The 10,812-nt window shown below is 53.8% G+C and overlaps 1 protein-coding gene across 1 annotated transcript; it reads left to right on the top strand.

Annotated features, from left to right (window-relative positions):
- Nucleotides 1–359: 359 nt before the first annotated feature.
- Nucleotides 360–10,812, top strand: RHOBTB2 (Rho related BTB domain containing 2). Its single transcript, XM_040243101.1, has 8 exons — nt 360–909; nt 5,224–5,425; nt 6,061–6,164; nt 6,714–6,899; nt 7,551–8,575; nt 8,876–8,994; nt 10,516–10,666; nt 10,761–10,812. Exons 2-8 carry the CDS (start codon nt 5,234–5,236, stop codon nt 10,802–10,804), a joined length of 1,821 nt encoding a protein of 606 aa, XP_040099035.1. The 5' UTR covers nt 360–909; nt 5,224–5,233; the 3' UTR covers nt 10,805–10,812.

Genomic DNA, 10,812 nt, shown 5'->3' on the forward strand with positions numbered 1-10,812 from the left:
ATTTTGTAGGGGTTCTTTCTCAGCCTCCCGGAGAAGGGGGGTGACCCTGAGTGAGTTTAGTGAGGTCTGGAGCTTCTCGAGATAGAGGGACGCAACCCCGGCTCCCGTAGGCGAGCCTAGAGCCTCTCTCTACTCGGCGTCCCTCTGGGTGAAGGCGAGGTAAGCGAAAGTGGAGAGGAAACAAGCGACGTCGTGAGGCGGGGCCTCCGGGACACCCAATCCTCTTAATTCCCCGCTCATTCCCCGCCCCCTCAACTGATTTCGACCAATGGAACGCCGCGAAGGGCGGTACCTGTCACGGCTGGCGTTCTGGGTGAGATTTTGCCCCCACCTTTTTTCCCCTCCCTCCCTTCTTCTTTTTTTTTTTTTAATACCCTTTCTCTTTTTTTGTGAATGAAAAAAGGAGGTCGCGAGCGGTCCCTGGGACTGCAGCGCTAGGCGTCTTGGTGGCCGCGCCTTCAGAGCGGGCCCAGGCGTGTAGCAGCGGCGGCCTCGCCCCTCTCGCCCACTCCTGCTCGCCGCCTCCGGCCTCCGCAGCCAGAGAGGACCGTTGGCGGCGGCGCGGCCCAGGCGCGGAGGTCTGAGCGGCCTCCCGCTGCCCGGCTCCGGCGCGCCTCCGTGACATTGGGCGCCGGGAGATGCTGATCCGGAAGAGGCAGTGGCCGCAGTGCCGCGCTCGCGGCCGCTCCCGGCCCGCCGTCCGGCCTGGGCTGCTCTGTCAGAGTTTCTGATGTAACGCGACCCGGGCCCGGAGCCTGAGCGGCGGCAGCAGCAGCAGCAGCGCGGCGGCACCGGTATCGTCCTAACTTGCACCCGCGGAGTGACCCCAGCCATTTCACTAAAATGAGCGTGCTTAGCAGGAAGAGATGTGTTCCTTACACTAGAAATCACCCCGTCACATGTAGCGGTGTAAGTAAATGATTAATTTCTATTATGGCCGGGTTGCGAGCAGCCTCTGGAAACGCGCCTCTTCCCCGTTCTGCGTCCTCCCGGGGGCCCTGTCTGCGCCGGTCCTGATTTCCCTCAGGCGTCCTCTAGTCCCTGGACTAGAGCTTCGGCTGCTGGGGTCTTAGCGGGCGGGGGACTAACCTTTTCTGGGTTTATCTAGGGAAAGGAAAAGGAAAAGAACTTGATTGCCGTGGCATGCATTGGCCTTCCCCTTCCCCCATTTAAATAAAAAAAAATTATTTTGTATGTGTGTGCAGAACAGCATGTCAAGAGAAAAGGTCCAGAGTAGTGGAAATGTTTCCGTTAAAAATACTTAATGGAATGTGGGGTTTTTGTTTGTTTCTGCCATTCTGGATATGTTACTTTCAACCCGTTCCATTGCAGTCTGTGCATCTGAGTTCTGGCAAACTAAGGGGAGAAATCCTTAAGGTTGTTTGTTGATGTTTGAAGAGGCTTATTCTGTGTTTAGGCTTGCATTTTTGTTTAACATGACTATTCAGCATCTTTTTGGGCCTTGCTGCCCATCGGATCTGTGGGGGGATTCATCTCCCTGCTCCCCCCCAACCCCACTGTTACAGTGTCAGCGACCCAGTGGGAGCCTCCTTTAATTGGAAGGGTCTTTTCTTCCTCATCTTGCCAATCCTCCTTGATCTTTACCTTCATTTTCAAGATATTCTTCCCTTTTGTATTTTGTAAGATGCAGGATGTGGGATATTGGTTGCTAGGAGACAAAGCAGGCTCCCAGGGAGATTCTGTTGTTTCCTTGACAACCAGACTAGGGCAGCTACAGATGAACAAGCCTCCTATCGGCTGTGGGAGGGAAATGGGGGGCTTTTCTGGGCTTTGCAAAGAGTGTGTGTAGGGGTGTGGAGGTGGGACTGGGAGCCTAAAAGGGTTGTAGCTAATTTGAGCATACGCCTTTTGTTCTGACCTGGCCTGAGTACAAAGACCTGGGACGCTGGTGGGCAGGAGGCTGTCTTTGGAGAAGGGGACAGGGATTGCGGGATGGAGTGTGAAGGGAGCATCTCCGTGACTCTGGAATCATTGAGGAAGGGGAGTGGCCTGGGGGTCTTGATAGCCAGTGCAAGGTGGCAAGGAAACCATAATGTATGGAAGTTAATCAGGAGGCTCAGAAGGAATGGGGATGAGGCAATTGTGTGGAAAAGTCTAGAGTCATTGAAGGTGAGAGTGCCAGAAGGAAAGGGGAAGTTGAGAGGCTTATTGAGGGGGTTGTGCCATTGTATACCAGCACCATTACTGTGAAGTAGCAATATTCTAGAGCAAAAATTACATTACTGTTGACAATGGCATCATATCTCCAGGACAGGATCCTTCTAAAAACAGGCCTGATTAGACTAAGAGTTCTGCTCGCTTAATTGGGCCAGTGTGTATCTTAAAAGAGAGGTATAATTACACATAGAGATATGTAATCTGGCATTATATAATACCACGTTACATAAGAAGGCAAATACCTCCTTTTGGCCCAGGCTGTCTTGGCACAGATTCATCAAGATTCAAGACTTGCTTCTGATGCCCTCATACCCATTTTCCAGAAGGGTAGACCATGGCACAGAGAAATGAAGTGATTTGCCCTTTCCCAGATTAGACGGTGAATGAAGTTTGCCAGTCAGGCAGTTGGGATGGGGGTGGAGTGGGTGAGAATGATCAAAATTGGGAGGAAGTCAAAGGACAAGTAAGAGAAGACTGCAGGGGAGCTGGGGAAATGGATGGGGAGGGGCCGCTCAGCCAGAGGAACACCCAACAGGTCTGCTGTCTAAACTCCCAGCAGAGTGTCGCTCTTCTGCTTGTCGGTTGGCTGTCCCCTGCTTAACCCTAGAGGTGCATAGGGTGTGCACTGAGTGTTTGAATTGTAGACTCAGCAATCTTGGACCAGCACTGAACCACTCTGCTGGTGTTCTGACATCCTCCTCACCATCCAGCTGCTCCTGGGTGTGAGAGCCGACGTGTCGCCTCAGTTTCTCATCCCCTCTTCTGTCTACACACCTCCATGGTGCTAGGACCTCAATTCAAGAAAGAAGCTCTGTTGGCTAGTAGCTTTCTCTCTTTCTCCTACATCTGTGTATATTTGTATTGGGGATTCTATCTGTTTTGTTCCTCAACTAATAAAACAGAAATCACAACTCAGATGCCTCCCAGTGCCAACACATCCTTCCCGTTGTCTGCTTTGAGACTAGGAACTGTCAGAGTGGGGCTCCCGCTCTTCATCAGGAGAGTGAACTTGGGGGGAGGCAAGATGGTGGGCAGAAAAATGGTTGCTTGCTGGAGAGGGTGAGAAGGGGCAGAGGAAGGAGAAGGAATGAGGCAGACAATTGCACTGGAAACTAGGGAGGGACCTGCACAGAGACCCCTGGTTGTTTAGATCCTGTAAAATTCCAAGAAAGAGGAGGCGGGTGTCTCATTGAAAGTCCTTGCCATACTTTTTGCTAAGGTGGCTGAGATGCATCCGCTTGAGCAAAATCCCAGTTGCCATCGTTGGATATTTCAGGTCTGCATTCCTGCATGCTGGCATCTAGTTACAACCCTGCAGGAGCTGAGCTCCTCTGTTGCTGCTGGTGGCCTGGCTCTTGGGCTGGATGGCTCAGCAGTGAGAGCTCCTGGGAAGCCTCCAGGACTCCTCTGGGCTCAGCCTTCCTTGGCCTAGGAAGGAGTCCTTCAAATTGCTCCAACCCCCAGCTGACTTCAGGCACCCAGGGAATGTGAGCAGGGGCAGGTCAGTGACCCTGGTGAAACCAAGCTTGCTAATAATGCCTGCACTACCCCTACCTTCTCTCTTCAACCCTTCTAGAGGGGAGTGGATGCCAACTGTGAGGCTGTCAGCAAAAACCCCTAAAAGCCCAGGGCCCCCTCCTGGAGATAGCTTTTTAAACACTGACATGACATTTTGACTACAGAAGGACCTTCTGTTTGTTCATTTGAACCATCCCTCTCTGTGGGTGGATGAGCCGCTTCTCTACCTAACACAGAAGGAAACTGAGGCAAACATTTGTTCAGAAATTCAGGCCCGAGTTTCTGACTCTCTGCTTTCCCATTACCCGTACAGCCAGTTTAATGAGCATCCTTCCAGGAGGGCTGGTGTCTGGGGGCTTCCAGCTTGAGACTCCTCCTCCCTAGGAAGGAGAAATGTGGAAGGGAGTGTATCTCATTTTCCCTGAAACTGGATGCAGGATACTTGGAGGGCAGGCCTGCGTAGGGGATGGGAAGGCTCACTGGCCCGTTAGCCATGGGGTGTATTGTCCCCGATTTCCCAGGTGGCTCAGTGGTAAAAAACCCACCTGTCAGTGCAGGAGACGTGAGTTGGATCCCTGGGTCAGGAAGATCCCCTGCAACCCACTCCAGTATTCTTGCCTGGAGATGGACTACAGTCCACGGGGTTGCAAAGAATTGGACACGACTGAGTGACTGAGTGTGTGCACACACACGTATTGACCCAGGCCACTGCTTACCCCCACTACCACCATCTCAATACTGAGTGAGCCCCTTAGGCAACGGGACGATCCCACAAGAGGAGAGGAGACGCCTGTAGACTACTCAGGTGCACCCAGAAGCTGCCTCAGCTTGGAGAATCTGGGACAAAAAACTTCAGCATCTCTGTAATGGGGCTGAGGTTGAAGGATAGCCACAGGCAGGCTGGAGTTTGGAAATTGACAGCCAGAGAAGGAGAGAGGCAAAGGTTGCGGCCAGGAGGGTCACTGCCCAGTCTGACAAGTTCATTAAATCTTAATTTAATTTTTTCATTTAAATTTTTAAGTTTTAATTTAATTTCATCTTAATTTTCCCAGCGGCCCTGCCCTCAGGCATGCTGGGAAGAAGGGGTGGGGACCTGGCGCTGACTCCCTCCTCTCACTGTTTGTTCTGCTCTCACAGCCCCGCGGGCTGGAGGAGGAGAGCAGATGATAAATGAGCTTCCTAGGCAGACACCTCTCTTCCCAGGAGAGTGGGGACCAGCCCCTGAGCAGACTCCGCCTTGGGATCTCTCTCTGGCATTCCCCAACCAGAAGCCCTGCTGCTGGAGGATGGAGACAACAGGAGGAAGACCAGAGATTCACCCAGTGGAGCTGTGCCTCTCAGCCTGAAGGGACCCCTGTCTCCTCGGGCCCCTGTGGAGCCTGTGCCCAGAAAGCTACCCACGCCCTTGTCCTTCTCTCTGCTCAGATGCTCAGAGAGGCCACAGCCCCGGCAGAGAAGAGCTGCTGGCCCTGGCCCTCGGGGGCTGGTGTGCGAAGCTGTCTTGACTGCTTCTCCTCTCTCCCTCAGGCCCCGATTAATGGATTCTGACATGGATTATGAAAGGCCAAACGTAGAGACCATCAAGTGCGTGGTGGTGGGGGACAACGCTGTGGGCAAGACCAGGCTTATCTGTGCCCGGGCCTGCAATGCCACCCTCACCCAGTACCAGTTGCTTGCCACCCACGTGCCCACGGTTTGGGCCATTGACCAGTATCGGGTATGCCAAGAGGTAAGATTGCAAATCTATGGCCTCACTTATCTGGGCTTCTTCCCCAGGGATCTCTCCAGAGGGGGCCTATGCTGAGCTCACGGAAGCCCTTTAAAGGTTGAGTAGGGGCAGCTGAAGAGCACAGATCCCTGGGAGAGGCCTGAGGGGAGCCCACCCCAGGGGAGGGGTCCCCAGCCCTTTTTGTTTGTTCTGAGCAGAAGCCTGGGGCATCTTGTGTAACATAGCCCCCAGTAATGGGAAGCCCTGGAGCTGGGAAAGGGGTGGTGCTTTGGAGAGATGAGAACTGCTGGGAGAAAAGAAACTGCTGGCTAATGATACCAGAGGACCCAAGGCTGGGAAACATCTGATTGGCAGGTACAGCGGGGAACAAGGATGGGCTCCCTTGGGAGATCTCATCACTCCCATGACTATCTGGTCTCTGGAGTCTCTCCTGTCCTGGCCAGCTCTTGTTAGGGGACTCAGGTGTTCTAGGACACACAGAGGGAGACACTAGTTGTCCCTCCAGCCCCCATGCTGTGGCACCCAGGAGTGAGCTGACCCCACCCCGAGTTGGCATGCAAGGCCCCCAGGAACCATTGTCTTTGCTTCCCTCCTCTCTCCCTGTCCCACCCCGCCTCCTCCCCACCCCCTGCCAGGTGCTGGAACGTTCTCGAGATGTGGTAGATGATGTGAGCGTTTCTCTCCGCCTCTGGGACACCTTCGGAGACCACCACAAAGACCGTCGCTTTGCTTATGGGAGGTAGGGAAGGCCCCTGCTGCCTGCAGGGAGCCAAGTGGATGGGGTTTTTCCTTGAGGTATGAGGACATTATGTGAAACTGAGTGGAAGGAGTTTCACTCTGTGAAACTGGGAGGAAGGAGTGGAGAAAACTGCCCTGGGAGACCCTTGACGGAAAGGAAGCCCGGGCTGGGCAGGGAGCCTGCTTTGCAGTTGGGTGGCCTAATTTTAGTTCTCCCCTGTTAACCAGTAACGCTGGGACTTTGAACAGTTAGGAAGGCCATTCTGAGATGAGTTTTTTCAGATGAGATGGTAAAAGTGGTCATGTCTAAATCACAAGAGAGCTGTGAGGTCAACCCAAGAGTCTTTGAAAGCTCTCAAGTGCTAACTTGGGGGTACAGAAATAGGAGGGGCTATGATTAAATGTTTTGGGTAAGATCATGTGAGCCGATATGACAGCTGTGGGACTGCAGTGTAGGGGTGCTGTTGGGTTTGTGTTCTCCCTTGTTCCAGCAGCAGGGAACCTATCACTAGCTTTTACTGCCTATAACCTCACTCTCTCCCACCCCCAGATCTGATGTGGTGGTTCTGTGCTTCTCCATTGCCAACCCCAACTCCCTCCACCATGTCAAGACCATGTGGTACCCAGAAATCAAGCACTTCTGCCCCCGAGCACCTGTCATCTTGGTGGGCTGCCAGCTGGACCTGCGTTACGCCGACCTGGATGCTGTCAATAGGGCCAGGAGACCCTTGGCTAGGTAGGGAGTCCTGGTGCCTAGGGAGGGGAAGGTGGCAGATGGGGAAGGGGAAGAAGGGGTGGGGGGAAGTTGTGTGTCTCTCAACTCCCTGCTCAGCCCTGAGAGAATGCACAGAACCTCACTTCTCTCCCTCCATTTGAGCCAGACTCACATAGGGGGCCAGTAAGAATAGCCATTCTTTCATCCATCCATCCATCCATCCATTACACACTGAGTGGGCAATACTGGGCTAAGCATCATGAGGAGAGAAGGAGAAGGAGAGGTCATCTTTGTATGAAAGGAGCTTATAATCTTGCTGGGAGATGAACTGGATAGGTGAATATGTTAAAAACCAGCATGCTAATTGCCAGAGAGGTAGTCGGCCCTCCCACTACTTTGAGCCGGGGAGATCATCTAGGCCTACCATGGATAATGGAGGGCTTCCTGGAAGAAGAAGGGATTAGAGGTGAGCCTTGAAAGAATGGTAGGATCTGGCCAAACAGAGGAGAAAGGGAGTGGAAATGAGCAGGGCAAAACGGGGCTTAGCCCCAGATCCTCAGCAGAGACTCCCCCAGTCAGGTGAAAAACACACAGGATCGGGGAAATGTATCTCCCTGCCCCCCACCCCTCCACCACTGACGTGAATTTGGCTTCCCTTCTTGAATGTGCCAGGCCCATCAAGCCCAATGAGATCCTTCCCCCGGAGAAGGGCCGAGAGGTGGCCAAGGAGCTGGGTATCCCCTACTACGAGACGAGCGTGGTGGCGCAGTTCGGTATTAAGGATGTCTTCGACAACGCCATCCGGGCAGCGCTCATCTCCCGCCGGCACCTGCAGTTCTGGAAGTCCCACCTCCGCAATGTGCAGCGGCCCCTACTGCAGGCGCCTTTCCTGCCCCCCAAGCCGCCGCCCCCGCTCATTGTGGTGCCTGACCCCCCCTCCAGCAGCGAGGAGAGCCCTGCCCACCTCCTGGAGGACCCGCTGTGTGCAGACGTCATCCTCGTGCTTCAGGAGCGGGTGCGCATCTTCGCCCACAAGATCTACCTCTCCACGTCCTCCTCCAAGTTCTACGACCTGTTCCTCATGGACCTGAGTGAGGGGGAGCTGGGGGGACCCTCGGGGCCAGGGGGCCCCCGCTCAGAGGACCACCGCGGTCACCCTGATCAACACCACCACCATCACCACCACCACCACCACCACGGCCGGGACTTCCTGCTCCGGGCAGCCAGCTTTGACGTGTGTGAGAGCGTGGAGGAGGGCGGGGGCTCTGGGCCTGTTGGGCTCCGGGCATCCACCAGCGACGGGATCTTACGGGGCAATGGGACAGGGTACCTGCCTGGGCGGGGTCGAGTGCTATCTTCCTGGAGCCGAGCTTTTGTGAGCATCCAGGAAGAGATGACAGAAGACCCACTGACTTACAAATCCCGGCTGATGGTGGTGGTGAAAATGGACAACTCCATCCAGCCAGGGCCCTTCCGGGCTGTTCTCAAGTACCTGTACACAGGGGAGCTGGACGAGAAGGAGCGAGACCTCATGCACATTGCCCACATCGCTGAGCTGCTTGAGGTCTTTGATCTGCGCATGATGGTGGCCAACATCCTCAACAACGAGGCCTTCATGAACCAGGAGATCACCAAGGCCTTCCATGTCCGCCGGACCAACCGGGTTAAGGAGTGCTTGGCCAAAGGCACCTTCTCAGGTATGAAACAGGCTTAGGAGCTGGTGTCCCAAAGGCAGGGGAGTTCCCTCCAGCAGCCTTCTGCAGAATCTGGGTCGGTCCGAGAAGCATTCTGAGTCATCTCAGCCACCGATGTCCTGGAGATACCCTGGCTCTGCTCCTAAAACCTAGAGCCCCCAGCCTGAGATTGTGGTCATGTGGCATTCACAGACTGTGGCTTCAGGAGGAAGCAGTCATCTGGGGGCAGTGTCGACCCGTGGGTTAGTTGTCCCATATTCTTTCACCCTATCCTCACATGATGCTTCTTCTCTCACCCAACAGATGTGACCTTCATCCTGGATGATGGCACCATCAGTGCCCACAAGCCCCTGTTGATTTCTAGCTGTGACTGGATGGCTGCCATGTTTGGGGGGCCATTTGTGGAGAGTTCCACCAGGGAGGTAAGGCTAGGATGGAAATGGTTGGGAAGGAGAAAGGTTTACTCCCTTTCCATCTGAGGCATCTGTCTCTTCACGGTACTTCCTTCAGCCTTGACTCTGTCCAAACCACCAAGTAACGGGCCCAAGAGAAGTTTATGAGATGGCTCCTATAGCCAAGGACTTTGCAATATACCAAGATGGGGAATTATGGTCACATCCTAGCTCTATAGTTTAGAAAAAACTTTTTTCTTAAAGCAGTAAGAACAGATTTTTATTCAGAAACTATTGCAATAGGGGAAAAGAGATCTCAGTATAGAACTGGTTTTAATTCTTAATTGAGCATGATCAAGTGGGGTTTATAGTTAAGGTGTAGGATGGGAGTCAGTGGGTAGAAAATTACTAAGAGTAAACATCAGGAGTCAGTGGGAGTTCTAGCCAAATCAAGACTGGAGTTCAAGTCTGACCTCCTTTCTACCCTTCTCTGAACTGTGACACTGACTGTCCATCCCTCAGCCTTGTAGTTAACAGTGTCCTCCTTTGTGAATCTGCTTAAAGTTCCAAGGGTCCACACCAAGTTTCTCCAGCTGATCTGAGGTTTCCCTTGAGTATGGGGATGAGGTCTTTTATTTCTGCTGAGTACCCTTCTCAGCTCTGGTCCCTTAGTGCTCAGCAAACACTTGAATGAAAAGCTGAACAAAGAATGTTAGAGCATAGCATCCTCTAACCCAGAGAAGGGATTTCCTGAGATTTCTGGGTCAGGAAGATCCTTTGGAGGAGAGAAGGGCACCCCTTTCCAGTATTCTTCCCTGGAGAATCCCATGGACAGAGGAGCCTGGCGGGCTACAGTCCATAGGGTCGCACAGAGTCAGACATGACTTAAGCGACTTAGCACACACTGGAAAGGGAGTCCTTCTGGAAGGTGAAGAGGAGAGTTTGAGATTTGAGTTGTCTCTGCTCCCTGAAGCATGAGTGGGTTGAGATGTGCAGAGTGTGAGATGGGAACTCTCCAGAGCCATAGAAGCAGCTGTAAAGTTCCAGCCAATTCCCAGTGCAGCCTGGAGAGGCTGGCGGCTGATGAGAAAGCAGTTTTTGTGTTGGTCCTGCTCTGGAGAGATCCCAGAGGCCCAGAGCTGTAGCTTTGAGCAGCCTAGAGAGACCAGCTGGTGTTCGCTCCGTTCATCCACATCCCACTTGGCACTGCTCCCCGAAGGATAGAGTGAGGCCGGGTGCAGGTGACCGGAAGGACTCCTTCATGCTTCCTCCAGACCAGAAGGATGCTAATGCGAGTCCAGGTCCTTTGAAAAGCTGTTGGAGCCCTGCTCACAGGTGCTCAGCGGATGGGTTCATTGCAGGCTGTTGGTGTGGGAGATTAGCCTTTGGGGAAGGAGGGGTTCTGAGCAGGTCCAGGGACTGCAGAGGGGTGGAGGCCTGTCTATGGGAGACCAACTGTCCAGGCAAGAGCCTTCTGAGTTCTTCAGAACTGCTGCTCTTTCCCGAAAGCTGGACCTTGCTGCAGCCTGTTCCATTCCTTCCCACCCGCAGGTGGTATTTCCTTACACAAGCAAGAGCTGCATGCGGGCCGTGCTGGAGTACCTGTACACTGGCATGTTCACCTCCAGCCCTGACCTGGACGACATGAAACTCATCATCCTGGCCAACCGCCTCTGCCTGCCGCACTTGGTCGCCCTCACAGGTAGCTAAGCCCAGGGGAGGGTCCTCCAGGGAGGAGGAGGAGTCAGGGGACCCCCTGGGAGACGTGATTTCTTCTCTCACCTGTCTCCTCCTAGGGGACAGGCCGCCAGCACCAAGGGGATACGTTTACATAGCGTGAGATACGTC

This window comes from Oryx dammah, unplaced genomic scaffold (assembly GCF_014754425.2).
Source record: "Oryx dammah isolate SB20612 unplaced genomic scaffold, SCBI_Odam_1.1 HiC_scaffold_1, whole genome shotgun sequence".
In the NCBI taxonomy this organism is placed as follows: domain Eukaryota; kingdom Metazoa; phylum Chordata; class Mammalia; order Artiodactyla; family Bovidae; genus Oryx; species Oryx dammah.